This window comes from Malus domestica, chromosome 03 (assembly GCF_042453785.1).
Source record: "Malus domestica chromosome 03, GDT2T_hap1".
Lineage (NCBI taxonomy): Eukaryota > Viridiplantae > Streptophyta > Magnoliopsida > Rosales > Rosaceae > Malus > Malus domestica.
In genome coordinates, this window is record NC_091663.1 from 9,203,431 (window position 1) to 9,217,814 (window position 14,384).

A 14,384-nucleotide genomic window follows, 5' to 3' on the forward strand; every position below is an offset into this window, starting at 1 on the left:
CAAGTGCGCGCACCACCGCCAAAAATAGCTCGACTTGTCCAAAAAATTATTTTTCTTCAATATTATGTAACATTAAACGAAACAAATAATGAGTGAATTGAGATTGAGATAAAAGATCTTAACAATTATGGAAATCAAATCCAACGGTTAATACACATATAGCATTAATGCCAGTCTCGTCTAAAGAATTCCTCTTTTTTTTTTCTTTTTTTTTTCAAGTAGGGGAGGACACTAATTCATATGGTTGAAGTAGTGCTGATTTGAAAGTGCTTTTAAAATGATTGAAAGCGCTTTTAGTGAAAATGCTTTTGGAACCAATCCTTAGTATAATGGCAAGTAAGTCCTGAAAAAGCAATTTATTACTTCATGCAAGAAGCACGAAGCACTTTAAGTGCTCCTTGTAAGAAGCACTTTAAGTGCTTTTCAAAACCAAATGCATTCTCTAAAAGAACATCCAATCATTTTAAAAATAGTTCCAAACCAATCCATAAACATCCATTTGCCAACAAAGTAACGAGTTAAACATCTTTTTACAAATTTGTCCAATGCTACTTAAGAGCTCAAAGCACTTTCGGCAGCCTAAACGATATTTACCCTCCTAAACCCTAAACCCTCAAAACTTACCACACTCAGCCCCGGTTACACAATAACAAGTCATTCACCGGAATCTCCAATGCCCCTCTTTGAATTGGGTTAACCGGAAGAGGGGCATCATAAGCTCCCCAACAACGATGTTCCCCGCATTACCTGCATGCAGAAAGGAGGAAGTAGATATGTCCACTTCGTTTTTACAATAAAGCTCGTGCACGAGAACATCCACTATTCTGCAGCTATATTGTACTGCAGAAAATGAAACTGAAACAAAAGCGGAAGTATACACGCCCGGTGGGAAACAAAAAGAGAAAAACGAGGCAATATGCGAAAGAATGGAACTATTATAGAAATTAAGGCTAACTAATCCAATAATGTTTCTACAATGAAGCATTTTTTACATACACTAAACGCCATCTCTCATGTACACCGCAAAAAAGAAAAGAACGAAAAAAAAAAAAGAAAAAAAGAAGAAGAAAAGAAAAGGCAGAAATTCTGTGTATGAACATTGAGGATGGCAGTCGTACCTGTTATCTTCTATGATGCAAAAATTGATAACTAGGCACATCATCTACAAGACCGCAAAATGTTATTGGCTGCTTTATTCTTTAATGTAATCCTCTGGCCTAGTCTCTCTCTGGCCTGTCACCTCCAATCTGTGTTATATCATCATCTCTCCTCACTTTTGGAGAAGATGGACCCTTTATCGAGGTTTGAACTGGATCGGTTTGGGGGTCATATTTCTGGGATGCAAGGTAATGCAGCGCTGTAACTATGTCAGTTATGACAGGCCGCATATTGGGCTGCTCTTGAACGCACATCGCAGCAATAGCAAGAGCTTGGTATAATCCCCTGACTGGATAGTGACCTTGAAGCAACGGATCCACCATTATTGAGAACTTCTTCCGGTCTCTGAACATGGGTCTTGCCTGAAAACAATATAATGGTTAAGGATACACAACCAGTTGTGAAACCAAACTACTGATAATTATATACATGTAACGAATTTCTATTTACTCCACTGAAAAGATAACAACCAATATTTCCAATTCTATATGGACTACATCGGCTAGTTTCTATGCATGTGCGGGCAACTCAGTTGGAAATACTCAACATTTCTACTTTGGATATCAAAGTAGGGACAACAAATCAACCGCAAGATGAAAAATCCCCCAAGGATAGTCCCTTTTAGCTGAATGATGCCCCTGTTCATTTCCTTCATCTGTAAGGAAAGTAAGTTTCAACAAAATCCGATCATAATACTTGTATCCAGCCTCTTGGGCCCGACCTAACATATGCCTACAAATCTGATAAACAAAGGCTTCCAGAAATATCAGCATTTCCGAGAATTATTGTGTAGCACACAATATTTCAAAGAACAGCAGCTACCATGAATTTAACATATCCAGTTCCACCAAATGAAGTGTAATAGTAGATATCGAAGAAGAGAGTGCAACTAGAGCTATCTTACCCATGCTACCAGGTTCTGCTCTCTGACGGGTCTTGTATTATCAATAGCTTTCCTTCCTGTGATAAGCTCCAAAAGAACAACCCCAAAGCTATAAACATCTGATTTGAAAGTCAGCTGACCTGTCATGGCATAATCCGGTGCACAATACCCATACGTGCCCATAACCCTAGTAGAAACATGAGTTTTATCTCCACTGGGACCTACTTTAGCCAAGCCAAAATCCGATAGCTTTGGATGGTACCCCTCACCGAGCAAAATGTTCGAGCATTTCAGGTCACGGTATATAACAGGGGGCTGCATTTTCTCATGCAGATACTCTAAACCCCTAGCAGCACCAGCTGCTATCTTCATTCTTGTATTCCAGTCAAGCACATTCCTGCTGGGTGAAGGATCTGTAAAAGCAAAACAAATGTGATACTTAAGTCAAACTCATTGCGATATAAAGGGCAGATGCAAAGAAAGTGAAAAGGTAATCTCAATCATAACACAAGAACGGGATTTTGGAGTGTTTCAGATGCATACCATGCAAATGGTTTTCCAAAGATCCTAATGGCATATATTCATAAACCAATAGCCTCTGATCTCCCTCGGCACAGAATCCAAGCAGTTTGACAAGATTAGGGTGGTCAGCCAAACTAAGTGTCAATACTTCGACAACAAATTCCCTAATTCCTTGGCATCCATTACGATCAAGCTGCTTGATAGCAACAACCTAGAACAACAACAACAGCAAAATTGGGTCAGCCCTTGAGCTTATAAGTCATTTATTAAATGAAAATCAAGGAACAAAACACATATTTTACACAATGGCATAAAAGGGAACGTGTAATGTCCAGCATTCAACTCAACGTACAGGTTCAAAGCTCAGTTGAAGAAAACAGTTTTAACAGTGTAATTTAAAAGCACTCAATGATAGAAGTAACATTCGCATAAACACTACTGACCTGATTAATTTTCTCCAGTTGACCCTTGTAAACTTTTCCAAACCCTCCTTCACCTACAAAGCAATCAGACCTGAAATTGCCAGTTGATGCTGCAAGTTCAGCAAATGTAAACGTCTGTGCCCGCTTGCCAGCGGTTTTTCCATCGTTGGAACCCTCCTCTTTTATATTCAACTCCTTTACATCCAACGACAACTGGTCATCCTTCGTGGCCTCCTCCTTTTTTACAACCATTTCCTTTTTCACACCCAATTCCTTTTTCAAATCATCATTCGTATTCACTTGACCTATCAAAACGGCCAAATATGCAGACAAGTAAGTAAGTAAGAGAGATTTGAGAATGCCAAGAAAAAAGACAAAATACAGCACATGGTAAGCAAAATCCAAAATTCGATATCGATTAGTTCTCTCAAATATGGGGTGAAAAATCGGAGTCATGTAATATATAAATGCAAACAAAGAATACAAACTGACAAAATTCGAAACTAAAAGGAGTGTGGAATATGGATTGGACCTTCCCAACCAAGCAAAAAAACAAACAAAATGAATGAGCAACAGTCTCAACGAATTGAACACCAACAGGAACCAATTTAAATTTATTAATTTAGCACCAGATGAGAAAATTAACAATTTAACATAATCCCAGATAAACAAAAAGGATTAAAATTTTACAAATGTGATTAAATCCCATTCAGCCATATGTCTTTCCTCACCCACTGCAAAATTTCAAATATTCACACTAATTTCATGGCAAAGTCAAAAGCACCCACCTTTTGAATCGAAATTTCAAAAAATAATGGAAGAAAGTCAATAACTCATACAATGAAACGAAATTTAAAGGCTTTTATTCACAGATTGAAAGACACACATAAGCCCAGGTAGGATAAAGATTACCACCCACGAAATTCAAACAGATTTAGAAAAAGAAAGCAAATTATAGCAACCGAAAATAAAACCCACAATGCCAAAAGTAAAAAAAAAAAACTTCCAAAAATATTCTCAAAATAATACCAAAAAAAAAAATCAAATATGATCATATAACACATCGGTTTCATCTCAATGACCCCAAATTTAAATCAAATAATTCTGGAAAATAATTTTCACCTTGATGATTGGGTTTGTTGGTGTTGATGTTGGTAATTTCCTTCTCTGGTTCTTTGACTGATTTCTTAGAGCAGCAAAAACAGCTCATCGTTTTTCCCCCTTTCTTTTTTTCTCGTGCTCTCACTCCTTATCTCAACTGGCGCACAAGAACAGAGCACCAGATAAGCATAGAAAGCCAACCAACCAAGAAACCAGAGCAGAACGAGAGAAGAAGAAGGAAGAAAGCGTTTGCAAAACTCAGACACAAAGTGACAGACTCTTGTATATTTTTTGTGAACTTTTTCTTTAATATAATGGGGAGGGGGGGTGGTTTGTGATGCAAATCAACCGCAAAAGTAAATTCAATTTTGACAAATTGATGTTCGCCACGTCATTAACTTTCCCTTTTCAACATTATTTTTTATCTTTTATTTACCACGCATCTATGGAATTTTACATTCGACGTTTTTTGACAAGTAGATTACGCAATGTTATATGTCTGTCGTTGTTATCTTTTGACTTATGGTTATAATTCGACTGATACGAGATGCTTACGATGTGTATACAGTGTATGCTATACACATACGATGTGTATACGAGATGTATCATCATGAATTCCATTCCCTATACCATGTTCAACGTTTCTTGACAAGTAGATGGGCCAATACCATATCCATGTAGCATTGTTCAATTTTGGAACTATATTTATAATTTGATTAACACGATGTGTATGTATACAGTATGTATCTAAATTGTATTCTACATGTATACAATGTGTGTATTTTAATTATTTTATTAATTTTAATCAATTGGGAAACAGCCTATTTGCTATTTAAGAGTAAAGCTGCGTAGGATAGACGTTCCATCTCCTGGTCCATGGAAGGTTGCATAAATCTATCAACAAAATGGTATTAGCCTTCTTCGGTGTTTGGTAAGACAATATGGTTTTTTTTTTCTTTTTTTCTTTTTTTTTGACATTTTAGTATGAAGGCTTACTTGTCATTAAATTTCTTGCATGTAAGGTTCAGTTTGATTTGTAAATCAGAAATTTGGAAGCAAATACTGAACGAAACTTTTATATGGCAAACATATTATTAGAAATCTGATGTTTTTAATTGCATATCTCGTAGTTAGAACAACATAATTGAAAACCTAAATGGCCGACTAGTTTGCAATTTGGCCTCAATAAGGCATTCTTTACGGTATTTCCCCAATATATAATTACACCCAAGAAGTATTTTTTTTAATTTTTTTTAAACGATATCTACACTAAAAGGGTGAGGAACTAGGTTAAGCGTTACAATGAACTAACAATAATGTGATTCAAATCCACCTTTGGCGAGAATTGAATTTAAAACTTCTTACTTACAATTAAAAAGGAATAAAACATGGCTTTAGAAAAAGATTCTCCGCGAATCAAAGCCTCGGAATCCTTTTGACCCAACAACACGGGCCGTTTGATTTTGATTCAACAGCTACAAGCAGAGGATCCCTCTAAAGGTTATAATAATTGTAATCGTTGGATCAAAATTCAACCGTCCGTATTAGTGGATTAGGAGGGCGAGGATCCAATTCCTTAATCTTATGCATAACTTTCGTAATCTAAAAATAAAGAGTAAATTACATAGTAGCCCATCAAGTTTGAGATCTATTACAACTCCATACAACATCTTTAAAATATTTCACTTTCATACCTCAAATACTATTTTATTTCAAAATAATGCATCCGTTACATTTTCCATCCATTGATCCGTTAAATACTGACGTGGCTGTCACATTTTTGCCACGTGGCAAATTTTTTTTTTAAACCTTAATCTTCTAAATTTACGAGGAAAAAAAAAATTAGATAATCTAGATCCTCCCCCCAAGCCCCTGTACCTGAACCTTAAACCAAAAAAAAAAAAAACTCTGAAACCCCGATCCCATTACCCCCCCCTCCGATGCAAAAACCCAGTTCCTATTAAAAAAACCCCAAATCCCATTATTCCTCCCCCGAACAAAAAAAACCTAGATCCCATACCCGGCGAAGTCCGATGATCCACACCCATCCTCCACCTCCTCCTCTGCACCCAGCTCCACCTCCTCCGCACGCATCTTCCGCTACCCCAACTTGCAACCCAGAAAGAAGAAGAAAAAAAAAACCCAACACACCCACCCTCGCACACATCCGCTTCCCTCCTCTACACACATCACTCCTTAAATCCCATCACCCACCCCCAAAAATTGCACCCGAGATTAGGCGGATCTACCATAAAACTAGTCCAAAAATCATCTCAAACTCAAAGTATTTTCAAAACTCACCCACATTGAAAATCATGAGATCTTGGCGCGGGTGGGTGGTCGCTGAAAGGTAGCCGGGGGGAGGAAGGGATCTGGCGGCGCCGGGGGCGGGGGGTGTGGTCGCCGAAAGGTAGCCCGGGGGAGGAAGGGAGGTGGGTTGTAGGTCGCGGCGGGGCGGGGCGGGGCGGGGGGGGGGGGGGGGAGGGAAGGGTTTTGAGCTTTTCTTCTTCTTCTGTTTCAATTTTTTTTTAGGTTTCTAGGGAGGTCGCTGGGGGTGGGTGAGGGATGAGAGACATGGTTTTTTTTTTTTTTTCAATTTTTTTGTTTTTGAGAAAATTCAGGTTTAAAAAAAATTAAAAATTTATTTTATTTGTCACGTGGCAGACATTTGGCAGCCACGTCAGCATTTAACGGATTAATAAATGAAAAATGTAACGGATGTACTATATTGAAATAAAATAGTAGTTGAGGTATGAAAGTGAAATGTTTTGAAGTTGTTGTATGCGATTGTAATAGACCTCAAACCTGATAGGCTACTATATAATTTACTCAAAAATAAAATACCCTACAGATAACGAGGGCCGGAATCTGCTGCATGTGTAGCACTAACAACAACATCCGAGCCGTCGGAGCCGTGCCTATCGCTCCGCCACATTGCTTTCTTTGGTCAAACTCGCATTAAATTTACGGCATTTTTTGTAATGTCTGTAACGTGTTCCTATCGCCTAAGTGCTCTGGTTACGTGGCCGTTTATCATTGGTACTCGTGATTTTAGTTGCGAGCTGGTTCGCAACTAATCTTTGTCCTTTTCCTGTGGCGAGCAACCGAACATCTCTTCTTTCTGAACATTCACCGGCAGGTGATGGTCATCCGTCACAGCTCTTCCCACAGCCGTCGGATCTGTAATAAAACAAAAGTTGATGCTTGAGATTCCCCGGGTGGGTCCCACTGAATCAGCATTTTTGGGACCCTCTGACTTTACGCGTTTGCCCTTAATAATGCTGTGCTGTGTGAAACGATGGTCTCGAACGGTGATCGACGCGCTCGCCTGCCATAACTCTGCTGCGTATTTCCCAGGGGAAAATAAAACTGGAAAAAAAAAAATAGAGTTTTTGGTGTCCAACAAATTGTAATTTGACATGTGGATATCACAGCTGGCACTTGGCTTTGACTGTATTTAATTTACTTTGTGAAATTTTGAACCCAAAAGCTGTTTAGGTGGGTAAGTTAGGAGAGAAATTTTTGGGTAGGAAAATGATGTACATGGTGCGGATGAATTAGTAACTGTCGTTAACGAAATAAAAGTACGTGTAAAATTTTGTTTAATTATTTTTAGTTTATTGACACATTATTATTTAGCGGTGTATGTTTTTTTTTTTTATGTAGATGGAAATAGGGGTGGGTTTGATTTCATTCGGTTCGATTTTTTGTCAAAACTAAAATCGAATCAAAATTTTGGTTCAGTTCAGTTTGGTTTAATTTTCTAGGTTTATTTATTTATTTTAGTTTTGTTCGATTCGGTTTCGGTTTTTTTTTTATCATGAAATTTAGAAAATAGGCTTGCATTGGTAGACTAATAATAAGAAAATAGAGAAAGTGGGAAAGTGGAAAGGTAGTTGTACATATAAATAAGAGCATATAAACCAATCATATTCTATCAACAACGAAAAATGATCACCGTATCCATTAAAAAAATAAACAAATACAGAAACTCATCTAAGTTCTAAGGCTTTTTTAAAACTTTCCTCTATAACCCATGAAATATTCTCCCTATCTGAACAAAGTATGCTCCTTGAAAAGCCCTAGGCTTAGTTTCAAACTTGGCAACAAAGTTTCACAAAAAAAACATTATGAGCATACATTCATAAAATATAAAGGGATTCGGTTTGGTTCGGTTTCCAAACCTCCAAAACCGAAACCAAACCAATAAGGTTCGTTTGGTTCATTTTTTTTTTCGGTTCTATTTCTTTTCAGTTTTTTATTTTTTTGTTTTGGTTCGGTGTTCGATGTTCGGTCCCCTTTTTTTTTTCAGTTTTCGATTTTTTGAACCCACCCTAGTTGAAAAAGTACATGCATTGAGAATCTTCACATATAAAAATTTGTCTCCCTATGATTTCATTCATAATACGTCAACTTCCTCCAGTTAAATTGCATTTACCAAATTTTTTTTGCAAACAATGATTTTATTACGAAGCATTACATGTTTTGTTAGTTATGAGAAGTTGTTATCAACGTTCCAAAATATGTTATCATGCACCTGTCTCTCTATGTATGACATCAAACTCGTTTTTTGACACAATAGTGGAAGAGGTGAAATCGATCCTAGGACTTACATATAGGTAATGATCTATCAATATGTGAGACAGTTTATGTTATTTTTTTTAAAGAGAAAATTGTAGTAATGGTTCTTTAACTTTAACTTAACTAGAGCAATAGTCTCTCAACTATAAATCAAAACGTGTAGTTATGGTCATTTTCGTCAACATCGTTAAAACTTCCGTTAAATTAAGTCACGTGTCACGCAAGTGAGGTCAGAATCAAGGGGCAAATATGGAAAACTAAATGAAAAAATTGTAGAAATGGTCTCTCAACTTTAACCCAATTGAAGAAATGGTTCCTCAACTTTAATCCAATTGGAGCAATGGTCTCTTAACTTTAACCCAATTGTAGCAATGATTCTTCCAACATGACTCGTTTTGACATAAGTTTTGACAAAGTTGAAAAAAAAAGACCACAGCGGCACGTTTTGAGAAGTTAAGGGACCTTTTGTTATGGATTTTTAATTAAGAGATCATTACTTTAATTGAGTTAAAATTGATAGATCATTACTACAATTTCCTTCTCTTTAAACTTTGGAAAAAAATTAGGTGGAGGAATATTATATATCTACCTCTAATGGTAAGTGTTTGTACCATGGTAAACGTCACTCTAACATTTAGGAGCAGTCTACTTCACATAGTGTTTCAGAAGGGATTTCGAAAAGGACCGGCATGCACGACCAATACTTATCGTGATGCCATGCAGCACGCACTTTCTCAAGCACATTTTATTCGAGAAGCTAACTAATGAAGTTGTACTTCTTGTAAAGTTCATATCAAAAGAACTCGATTAAAATCAGGATCGTTTAGTTATTGAGCTGTATACAGATATATGAACAGATTTAATAAAAACATTACGAACCGACAATCTATTTGCTACACTTGATTGACTTAACAATTTTAATTTAATTGATATTATGTAGAATTGACCTTTATAGACTGATTTATAATATGAATGTTCCGATCATAAGCACAAAATTTTGTAAATAAGTTACAAAGTGTTTCAAGGAAAACTCTTGTTTAACCTTAAGGAGCCAAACTCATTTTTTTAATCAAAAATAGTTTTTCTCATTAATAAAAAAAAAGTAGTTTTACTCCATGCGATCTTTATGTAAAGATAATGATAAACACATTTTTTATCATTCTAATTGCTAAAGATAAAGATAAATAGACATCTACAGAACCCTACACTGATCAATATTAAAGTTGGTGTCACTGATATAATATATCGTCAGAAATATTATTCTAACTGCACTTGAACCAAGGCAAGAAAAGTTACGCATCACTTGGAGGCGTAACCTAATCTCTTGGATCATATTAGTTAATAATAATTAAGAGCAATATTTGGCTTCTCAAGATCGAGAGGAGTTCCTCCTCAATTCGTTTAAAGGCCAATTATAGAATTTCGTGTTTATTATCGGAACTGTTCGTTTCTCTATAATTTTTATATAAAAAATCAATTAAAATTAAGGTTGTTTAGTCAATCAATTGTTGCAAATAGATTGATGGTTCTTAAAGCTTTTACCGAATTTGTCAATATGTCTTTATGCAATTCAATGACTAAATGATCTCATATTTTATTGATTATTTACAAAAAATGATATGTACAAAGTGCTTTATAATATGATCCATTCCGGTCATAAGCACAAAATTCCGTAAATCGGCCACGTAGTTAATTAGAATGAACTTCTCATCATCCTTGAGAATCCAAGTTACTTCCAATAATTAAAGCCTAGAATGTGGTTAAGACAACATATAAAAAAGGCGTTGTAACAAACGCCTATATTTAATAAAGGGTGATGCCAGAGATATCAAATGTCTAAATTAAATTTTGTAAACCAAATAATGTGGATGCAAGTTAGACTTGACGTCACAAGTGCGTTGATGCGAGTTAGACTCAAATCGGAGTCGTAACGAGAAAGTTACAATTATTAAAGTGTGTAAACGAGTAATTACGAACCAATTATATGGGCTCCTATTCCCTTGGGCCCAATCAGATTTTATTATTTTCATCTTCTGCCGATCGTGCACACGCACGCACATGTACACCCTCACCCTTTTTCTCCTTCCTTCTTGACTCTTCTCTCTGTCCGTACACCCGAAACACCACAGCTTGCAAGCTTAACCAAATCGACACTGATCGAGCTTATAAGGACCATCATCATCCTCCTCTCGACTTCACAATCATCACCATACCCTTAGTTTTTCGTTTTGGTGAACGTTGACCCGTCAACTCTCGAGCTCCGTCACAGTGGAGCTTTGGACGACGTGATCGTGAACGATTCATGAAGTTTTGAGGCTTGAGGAAGCTTCCAATCAATTTCCCTAGCATTTTGGAGTAGTTTTGGAGTGGAGTGGACGTCAGAATAGGCAAGTTCGAGAGGGTACATAGTTGGCCGGAACTTTTGAAGGTTTTTCCGACCGTTTTCCATTGGATTTTGGACCTTTAATATGTACGAACATGTTCTACTCTTCAAGACCTTCAAATCCATATAAATTTCATGAAATTTGGTTGAGAAATGAGAAAGTTATAAACTTTATAAGAATTTTCCAATTTCTGGCAAGTACAGACGGTGGAAACCGGCGAAGTGACTGAAGAAGAAGGAGAATATTCTGTCAAAGATAACGGAATATTCTTAACGGCGTCAGGTACCATCAGTTATCTTTAACGGAATACCCTGTCTAATTGATGGAACACTCCTAACGATGTTAGGATTTCCGTCAACATGCCAGGCACGTGCCTGTGCGTGGCGGCGCGTCGGACATCCAAAAAAATTTCTAAAAATATGGGGTGTTCGTGTTGTCAAGTAGATCATCTTGGTATATTCAAACACCTCATTTGAGCAATGTATGAGAAGTTATTCCTAGAATTATTGTATGTGCTTTAAAAATTAACGTAAAATTAGTTATTTCGCATATAGGTGAGACGTACCCCGAGGACGAGCGTGGCCAAGCAAGATTAAGGGGCTACGATCCTACTACTTATCAGTGAGTATATATATATCGTGGTTTCCATAACATTTTAAAAATGATTTATGCTTTAAATGCCACTTTGAAAATGAGTTGCATTTTATGTATTGCATTATTATAAATTGTGAACTATATCGTTTGATGCTGCGAAGGCTCAAGTGAGTATATTGTGATGGTATTGGTTGCATGGCATATTGTTATGCATAAATGCATTTAGAGCTCATCATTGCTGCACCCCGATGTTAGTGCTCCCGCCCGAGGCTAGGACACAGTCATTCACGTGATGTTCACCTCCCGCACCGCACGCTCACCTTGGATCCAAGTTTGGTGACAGCCCTGTCGTACAGACCACAATAGGTGGTTTCGACTCGTAGGTGACCCACTATTATTCACACAGCCTTCACGTGATCGTAGTACTTGAGCGTACATATTTACACCAAGCACTATCATACAGACCACAATAGGTGGTTCCGACTCGTGTGCTAGCATATATTGATGAGCTATAGATCCAGTCGTACAAGTCACATTAGGTGACTCCGACTGATATATTATTTTATATTGATTTCACCTGGCTTACATCTTTTAATGCATAAACGTTATGGCATGGCATACTTCAGTTTTACTAGCCTTGTGCATTGATATTCGTATGTATATACGTAGTATTATTTTCTGGAACTATACAGGTTTTACAATGAGGGGTTATTATGTTTAGAAAAGATAAATGTGTTTTCAAACGTTTTGTTTTTTCCCACGCACCCTTCTATTTTGCACCCCTCTAGGTCCTAGGTAGCTGTACATCTTGGTGGTTCATGAGGACTTCTCGGCAGTTCTGATGATCTTCTAAATAACTGTAGGGATGTTCTCCCAATTTGTACAATTAATACTTAGTTAGTTCGACTGCACTTTCGTTTACCTATGCTCTAATATGTGTGTATCTTATACTTGATCACTTTCACGCACTTACATATTATCTCTAGTTTAAGTAAGTTTAGTTTTGGTATATACTTAGTTGCATTTTCTTATTATTACCATCATTTCTGTTGCGCACTGGGCTATGTTACCCCCACGTGATGGCCATCACGTCTCGACTTCGGTTGGGGTGTGTCACTTATTTTCTATTTGTGACATATTATTTGATTTGCAAATTTAATTTAAAATTTTAATCTCCTTATATTATCCTTCTATAAAATAATACCTCAACATAATAGGAAGAAAGAAGGGAACAAGAAGAATTAAAAGTCAACGGTCTACAGTCCAAAAGAATTGCATGGAAGATGAAAGGAGCAAATCCTTTGTCGAGCACGGACGTGTTGGAGACTCTTATCAGGTTGCGCTCATGGTCGGTGCACAACAATGGAAGAAACAGTTTTACAATGATTTTATGATTGGTTAATGAAATTCAACTGTTCATGCAGTGGACACACCAACAGAAATTTCAACACATGGAAGAACAAGATTAACCACAATAATTGGCGTTAGTGCGTGGTGATTTACCGTCTCAAATACTACTCTTTTTTTTTTCTTTTTTTTTACAACACATTTTAAGTTCAATACCTAACACTAATGAATCACAATGATGGTTAGAGAGAGATTTAAATGTTTTTGTGAGTCTTTTCGACATCTGAAATGATAGTGTTGTGACAAAGCCACAAGCTACTCCTCTGTTTTTAAACAAAAAAAAAAGCACAAATAATACACTTAGAAATATAGAATATTGTAGTTTATCTGAGCTAAACAGGTTTTGAGAATAAAATAAAAAAATAAAAAACATTGTCATTAATGTCCACATTAAAATTTTTAAGTTAGATCCATCTTTTAACACATATACATCTTAACCGAATGAATGTCACTCAGTTTGTTCAGTGTCAAAGCTCTATGCACCACATGTTCAGTTCTAGTGATTATTGTATACCAAAACAATTTTGAGATTGGTTTAGACTAATACGAAATCTCACTTAGTCAAGTTCTAAGTTATAAACAGTCTTAATTAAAGAAATGTCGCAGATACTTTAGAATAATCGTTCTACACACGTCTCATTCCAACATCTTGTTATAAAACAATAGAGGAATCCAAAATGATGATTTCATATATATATTTTTATACCACACGTGTCATGAACTAAGATATTACGCACCCTAATAATTTGGAGTAGTCAGATAGATTATAGAGTAAGTTATCTAAACACAAATATACTACATTAGTAGAGCATTAAGCCGACAGTTAATGGGCAGTCATCTCGTGCATGGATCTGTGCTTCAGTAGAGAAAAGCTCCGCCATCCACGTATAGCTACTAAAAAACCTTTTTAATTTCTATCTAATCTAAAAACAAATTAAAAAAACTTTTAATTGGAGATTGCACTACCTACTCCCTATTTATTTTCTTAAAAATAAATAAATAAATCAGTTGGTGGTATTGCCACGGAAGTTCATTTTTTTAGAGATAAAAAAGATTTACAGAGACATTTCAGTTTCCTCTTACCATCATCGTACGATTCATCAACGCTAGTAATCCAAAACCACTAAATCATCTCATAGTGGTTACCTACTCCTTATTTCCATTGGATACTAATTGAATCAGCCACTGACCATTTATAATGGTTTGTGGCATGCCGGAAGAGAAAATATAGGGGTGTGCTATTCATATACTTTTTGTTAATTTCTGTGATTTGATTTTTTTTAATTTATTCGATCTGAAAGCTAAAAATTGAAAAAAAATATGTGAAAAATA

The 14,384-nt window shown here is 36.3% G+C and overlaps 1 protein-coding gene across 2 annotated transcripts; it reads right to left on the reverse strand.

The window, feature by feature from the left end:
- Positions 1–438: 438 nt before the first annotated feature.
- LOC103427176 (probable serine/threonine-protein kinase PBL5) lies at positions 439–4,394 on the reverse strand. Of its 2 annotated transcripts, XR_528276.4 has the most exons (6): positions 4,108–4,394; positions 3,007–3,290; positions 2,585–2,774; positions 2,063–2,454; positions 1,119–1,520; positions 439–747 (listed from the first exon to the last, which is right to left on the reverse strand). XR_528276.4 is itself a non-coding variant. In XM_008365248.4 (5 exons), the coding sequence occupies exons 1-5, from the start codon at positions 4,193–4,195 to the stop codon at positions 1,218–1,220; spliced, it is 1,257 nt and encodes a 418-aa protein (XP_008363470.3). In that variant the 5' UTR covers positions 4,196–4,394; the 3' UTR covers positions 918–1,217. The 2 variants fall into 2 exon arrangements, 1 of the variants encoding a protein (XP_008363470.3); XM_008365248.4 differs by lacking the exon at positions 439–747 and having other exon boundaries at positions 918–1,520.
- Positions 4,395–14,384: the final 9,990 nt, after the last annotated feature.